Source organism: Eptatretus burgeri, chromosome 1, assembly GCF_056783735.1.
Source record: "Eptatretus burgeri isolate ZD-2024b chromosome 1, Ebu_testis_v1, whole genome shotgun sequence".
Classification (NCBI taxonomy): Eukaryota; Metazoa; Chordata; class Myxini; order Myxiniformes; family Myxinidae; genus Eptatretus; species Eptatretus burgeri.
In genome coordinates, this window is record NC_140961.1 from 68,219,151 (window position 1) to 68,242,552 (window position 23,402).

The window sequence follows — 23,402 nt, forward strand, 5'->3', positions numbered from 1 at the left end:
TTAGCAGTACACGTCTTCTACATGTCAGCTGACATAAGGAATACACAAAATTAATAACTCCCCTGCAACAGTCACTCCCGCACACCGTACTATCATCATGTCTCTTCACCCGCACTTTACCGGTATTTCCTATGGATCACCTTCCGAACTTCCAGTAAAAACTTTGGCCTCACCTTCATGTACAAAAAACTCTCAAACCAAACTTAGTGGAAACCCTATGCTCTCAGGGTGAAATCCCTTTCACTTCCACTACCCTCGCCACCCTTTCCTTTCCCCCAAAGTCATATTCATCAAGACTCTGACACATTTACGATATAAACTTCTGTAAACTCCGATAACTTATTAGCCAATCGATCCGCCAGCGTACGGCGGGTATGGGATCAGTGGAGAGACAGGGGCAGAACTGTCTTGGAGACAAGGGCGATCGAGCGGAATGCAGACGGGCACTCATTTATGGAATATACTCGATGTTTACAAACACGAAACACCGAAGAGATTGAAAACAAAAAACACAACTCACTGTTTCTTTAAGTAAAGTCTGGTGTGAAATATAAAATCGGAAAACTGAGTAAATAATATAAACGTTTTACGTATTTCTATTGCAGTTTATATTATAAAATACGCTTTCAACGTAAGCACAACAGGCTGTTATACAGTCGGCGAGTGGTACACGAGTGGTACGTATACATCGCTGTACACAGCCAGCACCTGTGTCCGATGCGATGATGAATGATGATCAATCGTGGGTTTAATGAATACATTCATCGAACAAAGATGCACCTGATATACGTACTGATCGAGGGTTCCACGTTCCATCTACAGTATATAGGGAAACACACCGGAATGCAAACTGCACGTTTTAAACAAGTCAACACTTTTAAATGTATATGCAAATCACCAATGTATATTCTAAAGTAACCTCGTGTATCGTTTCATGATAGAATTATAAGCATCTACTCAAAGCAGCTTACTCCATTTTCAGTTAAATAGCAGCTCAAAGGATCGATTGGACCAAACAGCGATCTGGGGGCCCATGCTTGGCTCAGCCGGACGGCGGGTTCTCTCGTTCTTTGAAGAAACCTTCCACAGTGAAAGATTCCTTGAATGTGACCGTGATCAGGTTGGCTGTGACGTCGGTCACAATCACATTGTGGAGGAGCATGTCGGAGGGGTTCCACGTCGACTCTGCTTGCCACGGGTTTGTGGCCCCGACCCCTTGGGATGCCGGGAGTCCCTCTCTTTCGGCGACTGCCGTCCCAATTCGGACCGAGGCCCTTAGACCTCTCAAGTCCATCGTTCCCTCCCCTCGATCGGTCCTCCGCCATCTTCGTCTCCAATCAACGCGTCTCTTCGCTCGCCGCGTCGTCTTGCCGTTCACGGATCTTTCTTTTCGCCTCCGCCGCAGCTCTGCATGTACGCTGCCCACGTGTACCTCACATCCGGAGGACCCGTCACGTGCAGCGGCATTTACATCGTAAGAATCCCGGTCCAGACGCGACGCCGTCGCGGCTTCGTCGCCACCGTTGCGCCCCTCGGTGTATAATGGCTCGGGCGAGTTGGCCTCGAGCTCGGCGCTCGCTCGCTCGCTGCATTCATCTTCGGGCACGGAATCGTGCTCGGAGTCGCTGAGCAGACCGGGAGAGACTGGCAGGGTTCGCAGTGGAAGAGGATTGCAGGACTCGCTGCTCACCGAAGCACCAGGGAAAGCAGGAAGCTACGAGAGGAGACAATGAGCGCTGTAGGCCATGACCCCACGTTTTCCATACAGGTTATCACTACACCGGTTAGCTTTTATCAGCGGAAAGTTGACAAACGTGTGCGAACCGCCATGGGAAGCAGATTAAAGCTGACGTTTCGGGCATCAGCCCTTCGTCGGAGCAAGAGGGTTAAAGTGGTATTGTTCAAATTGTCCGCCAATGCAGACCAACACTGTAGCTTTGACGAAGTTTAATAGGGTACACATTGTCACTACACAGTTAATCACTGCTAATTAAATTATCCACAAGGAAAAACTATTTTGTATGTCAGGCAGCAGGTAATGGTGCACAATTCACAGAATGCTCACACATATTAAAATGCCAGTCGGTGTTACCATTAGTACTCTCCTGGATACACGTATCTATGGGCATGTTCAGTGATGAGCTATGTTTTGGTATTTGGGTGATTACATGACAAGATAAATGACACAAAAAAACCCACCGCAGTGTGCCGCAAGATAAACGCATGAAAGCTTACACGTGTAGTACGATTTCAACCGGGTGTCTCGTTTGTAAATACAGAATAAACACCACGCGCAATGTTTGAGAGAGAGAGAGCACAAGCTGCATTTCCAACATGTGTTGAGCACTTTCCGAATCAAAGTGCAACCCGGCAATTGCAAATGGCCGTCAACGCTTTCACATGAGCCTTCAGTTGAAGGGAGCGCATCCGACCCTGTGGATTTCACTCCCAATTTGGACACAAAACAGTGAGCTGTGGTTCCAGAACATTCTGGGAGTCCGATTGGTTTTGGGTGTGCTCACTCTTCGGACTCGTCTTACTGTCGAAACGATGACACGGGCGGCGGCCGTATCACCTGAAACAGAGAAGCTGCTGCTTCGATGCCGAGTTTATTGTGCGATCGCAAGGCTGTATGAAGCCAGAGGACACAAGGAACAGCAAAGAGGACATGAAAACAAGTCGAGCATGGCGTTGCATTTCCTACCTTCGATTCCAGAGTTATGTAATGTCCAATTCAAGGTCTTCCAATTGGGTAGTGCACCTATTTGCTTGCAGATGATATTCTACACACACACACACACACACACACACACACACACACACACACACACACACACACACACACACACACACACACACACACACACACACACTGGCTGCCTTGTGATGTGTGCACGGGCACACTGTATTGCACGCACCTGCAGCACGAGGCGACGTGCCTTCGGACCTCTGCGGCGGAATCCCAGATTGCGTTCCCGCTGCTCCCTACAGGGCATAACCACAAACATCGCTCCTCAATTCATGGTACTCACACGTGCTTGTCACAGCAGTGTAAACAGCTCCGTGTACCCCGTCCCCCTCAAACTCCGAAACCACTTACCTCTCCTCATACGCGATGACGAGACGTGGGTCCAAGATGTTTTCCTCTGGCTCCCAGGTATTGTACCTGTATGACATTCAGAGAGGAGAGGCAGAGCCACCGAGAATGGTAGCGGTTGTTGCAAGCGGGAGAGGGGCATGTCCATGGTATTGTCTATGTACAACTTTTTTCACAGGTGAGTCTGGTCACCATACACCCTATACCCCCTATAACCCCCCCCCCACCTACCCCCAACCTGATGCATCATCACCACGAATGCAAGCTAGCGTTTCTTAACGGGCAAGCACTGAGGAGAGCAAGGTGTAGCGAGTACCAATCACCGAGCACCGTCGCCTCCCCCCCCCCGGTGCGCCGATGGGCGTGGGGGGCGTGGGGGGGCGATAGTACTTTGCAAATAAACATCGACAACACGAGTTCATTTTCCTCTGGTTCCAGTGAATACCACACGATCTCTGCGAGTCGGCCACTCGACGTACCGTACGTACCGGAACAGCAGCGAGAGGTGGTTTTTAAAACCCAGAGCGGAAAAGGAATCCCCGTTGATACTCACTTGGGCGTCCATCCTTTCCATTTCACCAGATACTGCACTCTGCCCTGGGAACAGCAACACACGCACAACGCAGGCCGAGGCGTGGGTACAAAACGTCAGCGGACCGGAGGCAGCCGCTCGGTGCTGCGCCTGAAGGGGCCCGAGAGCTCGGCCGAGGCCGACGGGAGGAAGCGCCATCGTGGGCAGCGGACGGTGCGGGAGCAGCGGCGGCTCTTACCTTCCGGATTCTCCGTTTCTGGATGCTCTCGACGGCGAACACTCGCTCTCCCACCGCGGAAAGCTCCATGCTTCCCGCAGGCGGCCATGCAGCCACCGGCCCAGCGCGTCCGCACGCCGAGTATTTTTAGTGCTGCGTAATGTTTTCCAGTGCGGCGGCGGCGGCTCGGACACGCTGCTCGGTGGTCGACGCGCGAATCCTCGTCCAGTCGCCGATGGAGCAACACTTTTCGACTCTGACGTCACGGGCTTATTGATACGCGTCCTACTGTACTCGGCGTTTTATAGCGACACGCTGTCCATGAAGTATCGATATGACGCAATAAAATCCACCTCTTTACACCGGGTTTTATTTCTCCTCTTTACACGGGTACTCGGCGACCTCTCATCCCGACCATCCCCTGTTCCTCCCTCGTGCCGCTCTCGTCTGGCCGTGGGCCGCACGCGCGTCGAAATGCGCGCTGCCCGGTCCGAGCCGCGCTCCGCGTCCCGACGGTACAGCGGGCGGAGCTGACGGTTACGTACTGGGGGGGGGGAGGTGGGCGGAAAGGATATCACGTACAGTGGGCACACGGCGGACACGCCATGCCACCCTGCCGGGGCGGGGACAAGGTGCTTGGCGTTGAGCATCGAGCAGCGCGCAGGGTCCCTGTGGGGGTAAGCGGTGTGTTGGGGGTCGTCGTGGGCGGGAGAGGGAGTTCCCAGTGTTTGGGGCGTGCCCACGTGGCCTCGTGGCCGGACCCGCGCACTGCCTCGATGTCATTTCGACATTTAATGTCGATACACCATCACGGAATTCAAAGGGTCATTCGGTTCGTACTCGTGCTGAACTTACAGCACGTAAACGTTTTGGTCGTTAGCCCTTCATCGGAGCAAGATCGGCAAGTTGGATCGGAACCTGTTGTTTGGACGAGGACCTTATAAAACGGCTCGAACGGAAGTTTCACTTCGTTCCCACGGCGGTTCGCACGTATACCTGATTGTCAACCTTCAGTTCATAAACCCCACCGTTCGAACTGTTCACCGACGCACACGGACATCATCACCTTGACGAGGTCTGGTGTTCCACGACGTGGGTTCATCACGAGTTCTTTGTGCGTGGGGAAAAACACGTGATCGTCGCTCAGGTTTGAGGGTTGAGAGACGTTGGACAAAAAAATGACTTTCCATAATGAGCATCAGTCAACACCCCAAGTTAAAGGGAGATCATTGGTTCACTCGTTTACTTCTGGATATACACTACAGTATATGATATGATGGGGTCGTACATTAGACCGATGATTGAAGAAGCGTTACATGATGGTAAACTTCACCGCAGGTCAATGTTCCCATGAGGTTCACTGTATATACCTGTCCACGTCAGGCTCATCATCTCGTGAATTTCGTGTTCGCACCACAAACAATGTCCGGGCTCTGGCAAAACAAGACCCACTTGGAAGGAATGAAACAAATCATCTATATTATCACATCGTCCTAAGTGTGCGGGTAAACCCGACATTGAGTTTCAAAAGTAACATAGAATGGGTCAAAGGCCAGGATATGCATCTAGTGTGAGTGTGTGCAGGGTGAGTGCAGTGCCTCCATGAATTGGGTTTTGTGGGAAATTATCTTTAATTGGGAGATCGCTGAAAGCCCGATGTGTGTAACAGTGTACAAAGGATACGAGGGGTTCAGAAGGTGATCGGCCGAAAACATACACATACATACATAAGTTGTTGGACATATATACATACACAGACACATACTTACATACATACAATGTTGGACATACATACATACATACATACATACATAATACCATACACACATACATACATACATAAACATACATCCATACATACATATATACACATACATACATAAGTTGTTGGACATATTATACATACACATACACACATACTTACATACATACAATGTTGGACATACATACATAATACCATACACATACAATGTTGGACATACATACATACATACATACATACATACACATACACACATTCATATACATACATGCATACAATGTTGGACATACATACATACATACATACATACATACATACATACACACACGCACATACACATACATACATAAGTTGTTGGACATATATACATACACATACACACATACATACATACAATGTTGGACATACATACATACATACATAATACCATACACACATACATACATACATACATACATACATATATACACATACATACATAAGTTGATGGACATATATACATACACATACACACATACATACATACAATGTTGGACATACATACATACATATGTATGTATGTCCAACACTTTTGGACATACAGATGTATGTATGTCCAACACTTTTGGACATACAGATGTATGTATGTCCAACAAGAGGGGTGGGAGACGTATATACATATATAATACCATACACATACACACATACATACAATGTTGGACATACATACATAAACATACACAAACATACACATACATACATAAGTTGTCGGACATATACACACATACAATGTTGGACATGCATACATAATACCATACATACACACACATACATACATACAATGTTGGACACATTGTATATGTGTATGTTTGGACACATACCATACACATATACATAATATCATATACATACATACATACAGACGTACATACCGTACACGCATACATACATACTACATTGGACATAAATAATACCATACACAAATACATACATACATACATACGATGTTGGACATACATACATACATACATACATACGATGTTGGACATACAGACATAAACACACATAATACCATACATACATGCATACACATATTCCGTACACATACATACACACAAACATACTGTTACGGTTCTAGGAACCGTATGCACACAAACATACAGTTGTCCCGAAGTTAGTTATGCCATTAAGTATATGTGTAGATAGATACCTACCTTGTGTGTAGTGGGAAGACACTGGGGTGCGTTGCGATGTTTTTTTAGTTAGATTAATAAATCGTTATATCCCCTCCATTACGATCCACGGTACCATAGCGCTTGCAGCCCTCGGTTCGCTGGCCACAGAGCACCATTGTCCATCTGCGTCTCCAGAGCCTCGTTTTTCCGAGGCAGAATCTTCACGTCCGCAGTTCCTGTTCGGCTTCCCCAAACGTTCCAATTCAATCTTGGTTGTACCACCGTCCACCTTCCTCAAACACGCGTAGAGTGGGCGGGCTTTCCCGGCCTGGTCGAAATTCCGCCCAGAAATGGCGGACCCCGTGAAGGCCCTGTCCAATCAGGGGGGATCTATAAATTACGACACCATCCTCAGGGTGGAGTGAGAGTGTCGGAGAGTTCGTTGTTGGTTGAGTGAGAGAGTCGGAGAGTTCGTTGTTGGTTGAGTGAGAGAGTTCGGTGGTTTCGTTGGCTGGTTGCAAAGAAAGATGGAAGGTGGTTGGTTGAAGAAGGAAGGTCGTGATTACGGAGGGCCTGCCCACGTCTCGCCTCGGCGGCCCGTCTGTTGTGTTGGTCCGAGTACACCCGACCTTGACCGGGTCTCTCGTTGGGTCCTCTCTGCTGCCCCGTTCTACCTTTGACTCTGCGTTCTCCACCCGGGCTCCTTCGCAGACACGGTCTCCACATGTGCGGCTGTGGGCCGAACTGCACGACATTTGTCGGGTGCCGCATCACGGAGCATCCCTTCTCTCGGAACGTTCAGGTACCTAAAGAACTGCTACCTCAGCTCCCTCCCTCCGTGGCTGCAAAAGTCCTTTGCCATTCAAATGGGTTTATTTTGTCTGAGTGTGCATCTGAGTGTGTGGCGCCTGTCCTTCAAGTAGAATTGTATAAGTTATTTGATCATTGTAATTGTTGCCTGTATTATTCTCGCGACAAGTCTGCTCTGTGTCCTCTTTTGTAAGTTGCTGTAAAATTGTCACACTACATCTCCCTTCTGTCCCCTGCATAACAATAATAAACCTGTTCCTGTACCACATGAATTTTCTCGCTTAGTGTAAATAAATGATTGTAGAAATGTTCCCACTTCGTTTTTGTCCTTTTCTTCATTGGTCCAGCATGGTTCGGATGTAAATTTAGCTGGGCCTTTATCCCCGATATAATCTGTTCATTCTCGCCGGTACGCCCTTGGCAGTTCCGCTCGGCTGCATCCGATCCGGAGTTGGTAGTTGGTACTCCACCATAGTTGGTAGAGTGATTCGGTTCGGGCAAGGCGTACCGAGGGTGTGGTTCCCCGGTAGTCAAAACCGCGTGGTTAATTAGGTAAATTGATTCTAGACAAAAAGACCCTACGCTACGCGGTTGTGGTATTGGCGCCCACGGTCGGTTAAGCGACCCGCCGCGTCACGGAATTTTCCATGAGTGACGGCCTACAATTCTGGGAGTCTGGTGGGAGATGACGTAACTTCCCCCACGTTGTGGTCGTTCTCGCTACCGGACCCCAACCCGCAACATTACATACATGCACATATGTACATGCATACATACACATACATACATACACATATTCCGTACACATACATACATGCATACATACAAACATACACACATATACCGTACACATACACACATACATATATTTACACCTACATACATATATACAGTGGCCTGCAAAAGTATTCATCACTACTAGTCAATATGAATTCATAGCACCATGTCCTGTCATTGGTTTGGTAAATAAATGGCCATAACTTGGGAACCACTTGTCTGATTAATATCAAACCTTGAAAAGGCACATCCTCAGGTCCCCTGCAACATACCTGGCAAGTTTCAATTAGATCGGACCAGTGGTTGTCGAGAAACAGCGGTCACAGACACACACACACACACACACACACACACACACACACACACACACACACACACACACACACACACACACACACACACACACACACAGAGATTGCTGGAATAATAGATAGATTATTAATGATGTAGAAATATTTTTTCCAAATAAATATTTTTAGCTCGCCTGTTCGAAGAACAGAGAGCTATAGCGATACCCCCGGCGTGAGCGTGAGCGTGAAAATGTTAAAGTTTTTGGTGCAAGTTATTTCCTTTCGAATGTTTTTATCTACCACACTATTTTTTACTGATTACAATATACAAATACATATATTGCTTTAAAATTATTTGGATCAGACTTCACTGCAATGCTTTATTAAAAAAATATTATTAGACTAGTCTTTTAAAAACGATAAATGTATAAACAGGCGAGCATTGGGTGGCTTTGACACCAACTCTCTGGTTATTCATAACTGAAGAGATAAAGGTAAACACTGTTATAGTTGAAGGAGGTTACATGTCAGGATACCTACAAAAAACATATACAAATCAAAATTCACTGGTTGTAAAAGTATTCAGCCCCATCGGTCACTACTTGGTGGAAACACCTTTTGCAGCAATAACTGCTATGAGTGTTTCTGGGTTTATCTCTACCAGCTTTGTACGGTGACATGGTGAAATCTTTGCCCATTCTTCACGTGAAAATTGCTCCAGTTCTGCCAAGTTTGATGGGAATCCTCGATGGACTGTAATCTTCAAGTCTCGCAATAAATGTTAAATTGGGTTCAAGTGGGGACTTTGACTGAGCCACTCAAGAACATTTATTTTCTTATTATTCAGACACTCGAGTGTGGCTTTAGCTTTGTGCTTCGTTTCATTGTCCTGCTCAAATGTGAATCTCTTTTCCAGGTTCAGATTCATGGCTGACTCAAGCAGGTTTTCATCAAGGATTCTCCTGTAGTTTCACCATCCATTGTCTCTTCTATCCTGACAAGCTCACCAGTCCCTGCTGATAAAAAGTAGCCCCACAACATGATGCTGCCACCACCATGCTTGACAGTAAGGATGGTGTTGACTGGGTGATGTGCAGTGTAAGGCTTGCACCAGATGTAACGCTTTAAATTTGGCCCAAAAAGTTAAATTTTTGTCTCGTCTGACAACAAAACCTTTCTCCACATGCTTGCAGTATCATTAAGAAGCTTTTTCATAAACTCCATACGAGCTTTTAGATGAGTCTTTTTCAGTAACGGCTTCTTTCTTGCCACCTGTCCATAGAGTTCAGTTTTGTGAAGGGAACAGGATATTGTTGATTGATGAACACTGATCCCCATCCCAGACATAGATCCTTGCAGATCTCTCAACATCATTGTTGGATCAGAAGTGATATCCCGAACCAGTTTCCTGCTTGCCCGGCTGCTGAGTTTGGATGGGCGACCTGATCTGCGTAGTCTGGGTGGTATGATACATCTTCCACTTCTTTATGGTGGATTTCACCGTACTCAAAGGGATAATGAGTGACTTTGAATTATTCTTAAAACCCTCTCCTAAACGATGCTTCTCCACCACTTTATGTCTGACTTCTTTGGAAAGATCCTTGGTCTTCATGTGGTGCCTTGTTGGTTGAACAACTGAGTTTCACCCTAAAATTTCTTAGATAAGTCGGGGAGCTTGATTTTTAAGGTAAACCACTTATTACGTACAGGTGAAACCTATTACACTTATTTTGTAACCTTTAAAACAAACAATTTGCTCCTGAAGTGAGTTAGGGTTAATTAGGCAAAGGGTTGGAATATTTAGGAAGCAGAATCATCTGGTTTTCTGTTGTTTGTTTGATAAAAAAAAAAAATTGTATACACTGTGGAGGCTCGTATGAGAGCAAACACACAGAAACGCATAAGGGGAGAAGGAGACAAGAGGGGTGGGAGAGGGAAGGAAAAAAAACAGTGGGGAACAGGGACAGAAGATCTGTGGAAGAGAGAGGGATGGGGTGGGTTACACGGGGTAAACAAGATGGACACGACAGGGACTAAAACTTGTTATTCTAACTTATTTACATTTTATCTGCATTTTATAGCTTTATCAGTTTGGAGTATTTTGTGAAGTCCACATGTGTTAAGTTTGATTTGAAAGCATCGAGAAATAAGCTCAGGTGGCATAAAAATGTGAAAACTTGGAAGGGGGTTGAATACTTTTGCAGGCAACCATGCATTCATACATGTAAACAAATACACATGCACACATACATCCATACACAGCATACACAAAGACATACACACATACATGCATCCATACCATACACATATACATACACACATACCTACATACATACCATACACACATACCATACACATACATGCACACATACCATACACATACATGCATACATTCCATACACATACATACAGCACATGCCATACACACATACATATACATACACACATACATGCAAACATACCATACACACATACATGCATACATACAGTACACACAAACATGCATACATACCATACACACATACATACATGCATACACAGCATATACATGCATACATACCGTACACACATACATACACACATACAAGCATTCATACCATACACACATACATACTGTACACACATACCATACGCACATACATGCATGCATACCGTACACACATACATACACGCCACAGACACAAACATACACACATACATGCAGTACACACACATACATATATGTATATATATATATATATATATATATATATATATATATATATATATATATATATATATATATATATATATATATATATATATCTTCTGCTTTCGGCTGCTCCCGTTAGGGGTCGCCACAGCGGATCATCCGTATGATGCGCATAGTGATTTGGCACATGTTTTACGCCGGCTGCCCTTCCTGACGCAACCCTGGTCACCTCTTACGACACAGGGATATGGTACACCTATTTTAACCGAGGTATACACCGGCCCAGTATACTGGTACTCATTTCGCCGACCTCGGAAGGATGACAGGCTGAGTCAACCCCCTGGTGTATTAATTCAGTGGCCCAACGGGGCTTGAACTCAGGACCTTTTAGATCCCAAGCCACTGCCCGAACCACTGCGCCAACATCAGGCTTTATATATATATATATATATATATATATATATATATATATATATATATATATATATATATATATATATATATATATATATATATATATATATATATATATATATATATATATATATATATATATAGTTACGAATTTGTACCCGCCCAGCGTGTGGACTGCCGCTTTTGCCAATGGCGGCCGTCTCGCCCACCGGATGGACAATTTAGTCACGACCTTCCGGAACAACGCCGGAAACCAGTCACGGGTGTGCTCCAAACGCACACCACGGCCTAGTCAACACTCTAACCACATGCGACAGGATCAATCGCCGAATTATCGATATACCTAAGTATTCGCACGGGCAGACTACCGAGAGACCGTACCTCAGTGAGGTATGCTTGGACACGAACCGCTTAAGCGGTTCATTCCGTTCTGGGATAACCGAGCGGTGTATTATCGCGAGACCTCGCTGGACCCAATTCTTTTATTGGCTATTAAAAACCCCTCTATTATTCCGAGAGCAAGATAGCAGTGCAATTGGGGAAAAAGGACACGACAAACGGGTTAACATTCACACAAGGACATTTATTTATAATGCACATGTAAACAGGGAGGCACGTATGCAGGTATGCAATCAATAGGGGAAGGGGACAAGACACGAGCAAGGTAAAAACAGTACAACCGTCTATGGTTATTATTATTTACAAGCACTTACACAGTTCGACTTGCGGGACATGGCGCCACAACATTCACACAAAGAAACAGGGAAAAGACCACCCTCATAGACAAGGGGCTCAGACTGGACCCATAGGCCTTTATGTCCAAGGAGCCTGGTTGACCGAAGGGACTCCCAGAGGCCGCCGCAGGTAACCTCCACCCTCATGGTGACTTGGTTGGGTGACCCTCAATGGACCCTCTCAAGCACCTCCACCGACTGACTGATCCACCCAGACCGAGACCTCCACCGACTGACCAACAACCAACTCCCTTTGCTTCTCGACTTGGTTCTCTCCACGCAGCTCTCTACGCTGCATCCAGCGCTCCCTTTTATTCCCAACGCTCTCGCCCCTCCCCTCGCAGCCCACGGGGGAAGAAGAATCTACTGCCCTGGCTCCAAGGAGTGGGGCACCGGGCCCATTTTTCACCCAAAAACAGGCCCACACCCTACATCACCTTTGACCCCTGGTTCAATTTGCCCTTCCCCCGTCCTGAAGCGCGGGAAAGCAGGAGGGAAAATCCCATGCATGGTGTTGGAGCTCCTTCTACTTTCTCCATGGCAGACGGTTTTTGATGCAGAGATGGTTGTAGCGTGGGAGTGGAGATGGTGATTGGTGGTGTGGTTGGTGGTTGAGGTGATCGTGGTTGTTGTAATCGTGGCGTGGTTGGGCGCTTGTGGAAAAGGTGGTTGGTGGTGTGGTTGGTGGTGTGGTTGGTGGTGTGTGGTAGTCATGAGGGTGGTGTGGTTGGGCGCTTGTAGAAAAGGTAGTTGGTGGTGTGGTTGGTCCAAAATAATGATAGCAAAGAATAACGGCTAATTCAAACATCACAGCCCAGTCCACACGAAAAATTCTCATTAAACAACGGTGGGGAAATCTATCTGAACACACACTTAGTGATATAACTGATCTTGGGGATATCCTTTTTGGTGTTCTGCAAATTTCCACAACCATAACAATATATATATATATATATATATATATATATATATATATATATATATATATATATATATATATATATATATATATTGTTGTGGATCTGGAATCATGAGCACACAGACATTCAGGTTCATATAGATTAGTTATCTCAGTAAGTACGTGTTTTGTAGATAGTCCTTTTCCCTTGTTTAATGGGTAAATAAAGGCGCTGCGATTTGTATAAGGAAAACCCCATCTTCAGCGACAGCCGCAAAATGCCAGTTGGTGGCAGACACGCTGCCAGAACAGCGAGCGTCCCCTGCGCGCTCAGTAGGTGAAAGGTGAAGCCCCCCCCCCACCCACCAAAGCCTCTGCTCTCAGCATTCAGTGCACGCTCAGTAGGTGAAAGGTGAAGCCCCCACCCACCAAACCATCAACAACAACAACAGCCACAAAATGCCCGTTGGTGGCGGAAACGCTGCCAGAACAGCGAGCGTCCCCTGCGTGCTGACTGGAATGCGGGCGTGTTCAGACCGCATCCCCGATCCGAATTCCTTGCCTTATATGGGCATAAAAGCAACTCGGGGGGGGGGGAGGAGAATGGAATGCGGCCGCCCCCACTGACAGCAGCCGAGTCACACGGGAAGTGAGGCGCACCCTTGAGAGATAAAAAGGGAAGAGAAAGACGGAAACATGAGTGGTGGTTGTTATCTTCTTCAAGCTTCAAGCTTCAAGCTTCTAGTTGGTTCTCCGGGCGTTGTCCTCCTGTTGTCCTTTGTGGCTGGTTCTCCCGTCGCTCTCCGCTGATCCTCCTGTGGTCCTGGTCGTGCACGAGTTCGGGACCGTGTCTGCGGACGGAGGGTCTTCTCCCGCCAGCCGTCGCCCTGCCGACTTCGCTCACTACGATCGTCCGGATCGTGCTGGGGGTCCAGTCGGCCCCGGGGACCTGGTCCTTGAAGACTGCACGAGGCGGGCAGGTCTGAGATAGGTCTCAATTAAGACCAGCTGGTCCGATCATGTGTGTGTGTGTGTGTGTGTGTGTGTGTGTGTGTGTGTGTGTGTGTGTGTGTGTGTGTGTGTGTGTGTGTGTGTGTGTGTGTGTGTGTGTGTGTGTGTGTGTGTTCGTGGCACCAGTCCAATAAGTAGTGAATTGTATAAGTGTCTGTATATACTTGCATTTCTTATACCCGGCTGTAGGCTTTTGCTCGTGTCTTGTCCCTATTCCCCCATTGACTGCTTACGTGCAGGTTGAGAATAAATCACCCATTGTTTGAATGTCATCTGCTCGTTATGTCCCTTCCTGTATTGACTGCCATGGTGCGCTCGGGAAATTAACTGGCTTTTAAAGCCGCTAAAAGTAAATCTGGTCCGACGGGATTTGGCGAATTAAAACCGCTCAGCTTCGCAATCGGAACGAGCTGCTTAAGCTGCTCGTTTTCGTGCAGGTCCCGTCGAGGTATAAACTCCCGGTATTTCTGTCCACGCGAATAGTTAAGTATATCGATAATTCGGCGATTGACCCTGTAGCACGTGGACAGAATAATTGGCTAGTTTATGATGCATTAAGGCATCCGTGACTGGATTTCGGCATTGATCCGGAAAGTCACGACTGGATTGCGGCCTTCGGCGGACGTACGACCGCGATTTGGCTGGATCGGTCGTCCGCACGCCGAACGCGGCGGAAACCACAACAATATATATATATATATATATATATATATATATATATATATATATATATATATATATATATATGCATATATGCATATTGGACACACATACATACTGTCCATACACACATACATATTACATACTGTACACACAGGCACTTACACACATACATATGCATACACACATACACACATAATACATAGAAACATATATACATACTGTGCATACACACATACACACATACCGTACACACATACACAGGTACTTACACACATACATATGTACGTATGCATACACACATATAATACATAGAAACATATACACATACACATGTACTTACACACATACATATGTACATACGCATACACACAGACACACATAATACATAGAAACATATACATACAGATGTACTTGCACACATACACACATACATTCATACATACATACAAACGTTCATAGTATGTTCTGCCGATAACTCTCTTTTAACCCATCTTATGACACCAATACTACTACTATTACTACTACTACTACTACTACTCCTACTTTAACCATTTTGGGCCCAAGTCTTTCACAAACCAGCTGGTAAGGCCCAATGTTCCATCGAAGATTGCAGGAATTTGTCATTTGTCAAGGGTGCCGGCGAGAGTTCGACCACCCTTCGCGAAAGACACACCGTGGTATCTTTGACGTCCACCAAGTAATGCTAGCATATAGAACACCGGGCTTAACGTCCACCCACCGGACGGTGCACTTTGTGAACCTCCATTCTGCCCGCGAAGCACCAATCCGACCGTTTATAGTGGTATTCGGAATGGAACGTAGACTAGATAAGCTCAAAGGTAGGTGTCTACCTCTGTACGAACCTGTCGACCTCTCCTCGTAGTGGACATGCGTACATACAAGTTGTGTGCATCTACTTGGGCCGTTCAGCAAGTTATATGAAGGACATTCTCCCAAGGCATGCCCAACAGTATTTAACTAGGTATTCATATTGAAACAAATAAGAATACCTAGTTTATATTAATATACTTTTCAACGCCCACCTAACGTCACCTATGTGTGCAACTTTCAACCAGAGCTGTATTTGCAAATGTCATGCATGGGATCACTGGTCGTACAATACCGAGATTACGAGCATGCATGTGTGATTGTTCATTTACCATGAGACCGTGTAACTACACACTCGATGAAACGTTGGCACAATGCCGATAACTATTTGAATTGTAATCATTGGAAGGTTACACATCTGCAGGATGTTGCAGCATGGCAAATCGTGGTGGATATCGATGAAAGTAATCGTTGAAGATCAATTCGACCAATTGGACCAACTTTTTCTGAGTACGATCCGCCAGGTTTTGTCGAGATGTTTCGCAAATGCTCATGTACTTCGGGACGATCCACGTGGAATTAAAGCCTCGACACAGTGGAATACAAATCAATCGAAAAGTTTTAATGACATCATTGGAAAGTGTGCAGAGAGACGTCAAAGGACAATATCATATGAATATGCGCGTCACGTGTTTCTTGAAATATAATAATTGATCGCACGTGAGCCCCGTGAATGCATGCAGGAAGAGTTAAATATATATATATATATATATATATATATATATGTGTGTGTGTGTGTGTGTGTCGCGAGGACGCTTGTCGCTCAAAACAAGTGCATCCCGATGAAGGACAAAGTGTCGAGAGGGGAGTTAGTGTAGTGAGGGTGTTTGTTCTGTTTCTACATTTACACCAAGTGACTGACGTCAGCGCTGGCACTACGCTCCACTCAAATTGCTCCATTTGGCCGACAGGCTGCGTGCAATAGGCCGCTCGGTATTCAAACAGTTGATGATACACATTGTTGCCATTATAGATACTGGTGCGTGCCCGTACGTGCAAAAAGAAAAAGAAAAAGAAGAATTGTGACGTCAATTGTGACGTCATAGCACCGTGTCCTGTCATTGGTTTGGTAAATAAATGGCCATAACTTGGGAACCACTTGTCCGATTAATATCAAACCTTGAAAAGGCACATCCTCAGGTCCCCGGCAATATACCTGGCAAGTTTCAATTAGATCGGACCAGCGGTTGTCGAGAAACAGCGGTCGCAGACAGACAGACACACAGAGATTGCTGGAATTCGAGATCGATGTATAGAAGTATAGATGTATACATATAGGGTCAGTGGACGTGTGCGGGTCTCAGGGGAAGCTCGTTCTTTGTTCACACGATGTCACGTCACACCCCCGGCCTGTCCGCGCGAGCCTCCATCGCTATGCGTGTCACGCGCTCTCACCACCCACGGCCCCCGATATTAACCGGACGACCATCTCTACCCGCGAATTAATTTCCAAAGCGACTCGGCGCAGTATCCATCATTTTCTCGCAGTAAATTATCCCGCTGGCGAATCCATCAGGAGTAGCCGTCGCTGTTTTCCTCGGGCGATGGTGCAGGGCGTTTTTGCTCAACGGTCGAATGAACAAACGCTCGTCCATTGCAGGCAGCACTGCCGGGGTTGGGTCGCGCGGGCTGCAGATACAACCACCTGGACCCTCTCGAGCGACACGTGGAGCCAGTTCGCCTTTTGTGCTTCCCCGGCAAAACGGGGATCCCTGGTCTCCAGGACCCGTGCAGGAGGATTTCCGTTAGCTCGGCATGAGGAACTACACAAACACAACACGTAGTCCTTCCTCAGTGCGGTGCACGTCATTCATGTACATGTCCGTCATACGTGTGCCTGCAATGCTTGTGGATAGCTGCGTTGATCAGGAATTCCATGGCCCAATAAAGGACATGGAAGGGGGGGGGGATAACCTCAACGATTGATTGTTCGTTGAAAGGGTTAAATGAAAGGACTATGTTTAACAAGCTCAAATGAGCGAAGATCCTCGTCCTCTTAATGATGACGTCATAAAAACGAATATGACGTCATTGTGATGTATCAGGTTTGCGATAAATTATCTGTGCTAATGCCCGGCTTGATTCCCGCAAACAAAATTCAAACAGCTTGCCTAGTTTCGGAGATAATGGTATAGGCGATTACCATTAGTGGCGATATTATGACGTCAACTTTTTTTCTCGGAAGAATTTCCAAAATCGGAGATGGTTACTGCCTGCGCGTGGGCTTTCTGCATATACATGGCAAGTTTCACGAAGATCCGATGAAAACTCTGGGTTGTGAAACAAAAAATGTCAAAAAATAAGAATAACGTCATAAAAATTGATATGACGTCATAGTGATGCATCATATGTGCAGTAATTCATCTCTGCTAATGCCCTGTTCGATTCCCACAAACAGAATTCAAAAAGCTTGCCGAGTTTCGGACATAATTTTTCTTGCGATTTCCATTAGCGGAGATATTTTGACGTCATAACTTTTTTTTCTAGGAGGAATTTTCAAAATCGGAGATGGTTACTGTCTGTGCAGGGTATTTTTACATATATATGCCAAATTTCAGGAAGTTTCGATGAAAACAGTAGGTTGTGAAACAAAATAGTCCACAAGAAGAAGAGGAAGAACAACAACATGAGGAAGACTAAGAGATCCTCCACGAGGATCTAAAAATTCAATTGAAATTGCTTTAAAATGTTTTTTGTATATAAATCGTAGTGACGTTTCAGCACAGGTATGCCTCATTGCTCACCTCAAATGCACGTGATTTTAAACTTTCCTGACCCATAAACAAAAGTTGTACATTGTAGGTAATGCATGAAGCACATGAAAGTGGGGGGGGGGGGGGGGGAGGCTCGGTCACTGCATGAGTTTTGTGAACCAGGAATCATCTAAAGATTGATACCTCATGCTAACATTTCGATATTTCGTTTTGACAGGTATGATGTGCAAAAGGGTGTCAAATAACATCATTTAGTGCTCACAGCATTCAGAGCATCCGGCTCGTGACATCATCAACAAAACGCCCAAAGAGGTTTGGACCCATTAAGATGGAGTACATGTACAGGGTGCTATATATAATCACGATATGAGTACAGGGTGGTATATATATAATCACGATATGAGTACAGGGTGCTATATATAATCACGATATGAGTACAGGGTGGTATATATATAATCACGATATGAGTACAGGGTGGTATATATAATCACGATATGAGTACAGGGTGGTATATATAATCACGATATGAGTACATGTACAGGGTGCTATATATAATCACGATATGAGTACATGTACAGGGTGCTATATATAATCACGATATGAGTACAGGGTGGTATATATATAATCACGATGTGAGTACATGTACAGGGTGCTATATATAATCACGATATGAGTACATGTACAGAGTGGTATATATAATCACGATACGAGTACATGTACAGAGTGGTATATATAATTACGATATGAGTACAGGTACAGGGTGGTATATATAATTACGATATGAGTACAGTTACAGGGTGGTATATATAATCACGATATGAGTACATGTACAGGGTGCTATATATAATCACGATATGAGTACAGGGTGGTATATATATATAATCACGATATGAGTACATGTACAGAGTGGTATATATAATCACGATATGAGTACATGTACAGGATGGTATATATAATTACGATATGAGTACATGTACAGAGTGGTATATATAATCACGATATGAGTACAGGGTGGTATATATAATCACGATACGAGTACATGTACAGGGTGGTATATATAATCACGATATGAGTACATGTACAGGATGGTATATATAATCACGATATGAATACATGTACAGGGTGGTATATATAATCACGATACGAGTACATGTACAGGGTGGTATATATAATCACGATATGAGTACATGTACAGGGTGGTATATATAATCACGATATGAGTACAGGGTGGTATATATAATCACGATACGAGTACATGTACAGGGTGGTATATATAATCACGATATGAGTACATGTACAGGATGGTATATATAATCACGATATGAATACATGTACAGGGTGGTATATATAATCACGATACGAGTACATGTACAGGGTGGTATATATAATCACGATATGAGTACATGTACAGGGTGGTATATATAATCACGATACGAGTACATGTACAGGGTGGTATATATAATCACGATACGAGTACATGTACAGGGTGGTATATATAATCACGATATGAGTACATGTACAGGGTGGTATATATAATCACGATGTGAGTACATGTACAGGGTGGTATACATAATCACGATATGAGTACATGTACAGGGTGGTATACATAATCACGATATGAGTACATGTACAGGGTGGTATATATAATCACGATACGCGTACATGTACAGGGTGGTATACATAATCACGATATGAGTACATGTACAGAGTGGTATATATAATCACGATACGAGTACATGCACAGAGTGGTATATATAATTACGATATGAGTACAGGTACAGGGTGGTATATATAATTACGATATGAGTACAGGTACAGGGTGGTATATATAATCACGATATGAGTACATGTACAGGGTGCTATATATAATCACGATATGAGTACAGGGTGGTATATATATATAATCACGATATGAGTACATGTACAGAGTGGTATATATAATCACGATATGAGTACATGTACAGGATGGTATATATAATTACGATATGAGTACATGTACAGAGTGGTATATATAATCACGATATGAGTACATGTACAGGGTGGTATATATAATTACGATATGAGTACATGTACAGAGTGGTATATATAATCACGATATGAGTACAGGGTGGTATATATAATCACGATACGAGTACATGTACAGGGTGGTATATATAATCACGATATGAGTACATGTACAGGATGGTATATATAATCACGATATGAATACATGTACAGGGTGGTATATATAATCACGATACGAGTACATGTACAGGGTGGTATATATAATCACGATATGAGTACATGTACAGGGTGGTATATATAATCACGATACGAGTACATGTACAGGGTGGTATATATAATCACGATACGAGTACATGTACAGGGTGGTATATATAATCACGATATGAGTACATGTACAGGGTGGTATATATAATCACGATGTGAGTACATGTACAGGGTGGTATACATAATCACGATATGAGTACATGTACAGGGTGGTATACATAATCACGATATGAGTACATGTACAGGGTGGTATATATAATCACGATACGCGTACATGTACAGGGTGGTATACATAATCACGATATGAGTACATGTACAGGGTGGTATACATAATCACGATATGAGTACATGTACAGGGTGGTATACATAATCACGATATGAGTACATGTACAGGGTGGTATATATAATCACGATACGCGTACATGTACAGGGTGGTATACATAATCACGATGTGAGTACATGTACAGGGTGGTATATATAATCACGATGTGAGTACATGTACAGGGTGGTATACATAATCACGATATGAGTACATGTACAGGGTGGTATATATAATCACGATGTGAGTACATGTACAGGGTGGTATATATAATCACGATGTGAGTACATGTACAGGGTGGTATATATAATCACGATGTGAGTACATGTACAGGGTGGTATATATAATCACGATGTGAGTACATGTACAGGGTGGTATATATAATCACGATGTGAGTACATGTACAGGGTGGTATATATAATCACGATGTGAGTACATGTACAGGGTGGTATATATAATCACGATGTGAGTACATGTACAGGGTGGTATATATAATCACGATGTGAGTACATGTACAGGGTGGTATATATAATCACGATGTGAGTACATGCACAGGGTGGTATATATAATCACGATGTGAGTACATGCACAGGGTGGTATATATAATCACGATATGAGTACAGGGTGGTATATATATATAATCACGATATGAGTACATGTACAGAGTGGTATATATAATCACGATATGAGTACATGTACAGGGTGGTATATATAATCACGATACGAGTACATGTACAGGGTGGTATATATAATTACGATATGAGTACATGTACAGAGTGGTATATATAATCACGATATGAGTACATGTACAGGGTGGTATATATAATTACGATATGAGTACATGTACAGAGTGGTATATATAATCACGATATGAGTACAGGGTGGTATATATAATCACGATACGAGTACATGTACAGGGTGGTATATATAATCACGATATGAGTACATGTACAGGATGGTATATATAATCACGATATGAATACATGTACAGGGTGGTATATATAATCACGATACGAGTACATGTACAGGGTGGTATATATAATCACGATACGAGTACATGTACAGGGTGGTATATATAATCACGATACGAGTACATGTACAGGGTGGTATATATAATCACGATACGAGTACATGTACAGGGTGGTATATATAATCACGATATGAGTACATGTACAGGGTGGTATATATAATCACGATGTGAGTACATGTACAGGGTGGTATACATAATCACGATATGAGTACATGTACAGGGTGGTATACATAATCACGATATGAGTACATGTACAGGGTGGTATATATAATCACGATACGCGTACATGTACAGGGTGGTATACATAATCACGATATGAGTACATGTACAGGGTGGTATACATAATCACGATATGAGTACATGTACAGGGTGGTATACATAATCACGATATGAGTACATGTACAGGGTGGTATATATAATCACGATACGCGTACATGTACAGGGTGGTATACATAATCACGATGTGAGTACATGTACAGGGTGGTATATATAATCACGATGTGAGTACATGTACAGGGTGGTATACATAATCACGATATGAGTACATGTACAGGGTGGTATATATAATCACGATGTGAGTACATGTACAGGGTGGTATATATAATCACGATGTGAGTACATGTACAGGGTGGTATATATAATCACGATGTGAGTACATGTACAGGGTGGTATATATAATCACGATGTGAGTACATGTACAGGGTGGTATATATAATCACGATGTGAGTACATGTACAGGGTGGTATATATAATCACGATGTGAGTACATGTACAGGGTGGTATATATAATCACGATGTGAGTACATGTACAGGGTGGTATATATAATCACGATGTGAGTACATGTACAGGGTGGTATATATAATCACGATGTGAGTACATGCACAGGGTGGTATATATAATCACGATGTGAGTACATGCACAGGGTGGTATATATAATCACGATATGAGTACAGGGTGGTATATATATGTAATCACGATATGAGTACATGTACAGAGTGGTATATATAATCACGATATGAGTACATGTACAGGGTGGTATATATAATCACGATACGAGTACATGTACAGGGTGGTATATATAATCACGATATGAGTACAGGGTGGTATATATCATCACCATATGAGTACATG

General features: G+C 44.0%; 1 protein-coding gene across 1 annotated transcript; it reads right to left on the minus strand.

Annotated features, from left to right (window-relative positions):
- Nucleotides 1–886: 886 nt before the first annotated feature.
- LOC147034668 (chromobox protein homolog 8-like) lies at nt 887–4,082 on the minus strand. The gene is made up of 5 exons (XM_085886986.1): nt 3,868–4,082; nt 3,651–3,694; nt 3,101–3,166; nt 2,919–2,985; nt 887–1,714 (listed from the first exon to the last, which is right to left on the minus strand). The coding sequence occupies exons 1-5, from the start codon at nt 3,934–3,936 to the stop codon at nt 1,043–1,045; spliced, it is 918 nt and encodes a 305-aa protein (XP_085743112.1). The 5' UTR covers nt 3,937–4,082; the 3' UTR covers nt 887–1,042.
- Between the last annotated feature and the right edge of the window lie 19,320 nt (nt 4,083–23,402).

Excerpts from the sequence above, each read along its gene's own strand:
- LOC147034668 (XM_085886986.1), bottom strand. The coding sequence starts at position 3,936 with ATGGAGCTTTCCGCGGTGGGAGAGCGAGTGTTCGCCGTCGAGAGCATC. Across the intron at positions 3,167-3,650 it reads TGGAAAGGATGGACGCCCAA|GTACAATACCTGGGAGCCAG; the intron begins GTGAGTATCAAC and ends AATGTCATACAG. Across the intron at positions 2,986-3,100 it reads GTCATCGCGTATGAGGAGAG|GGAGCAGCGGGAACGCAATC; the intron begins GTAAGTGGTTTC and ends TATGCCCTGTAG.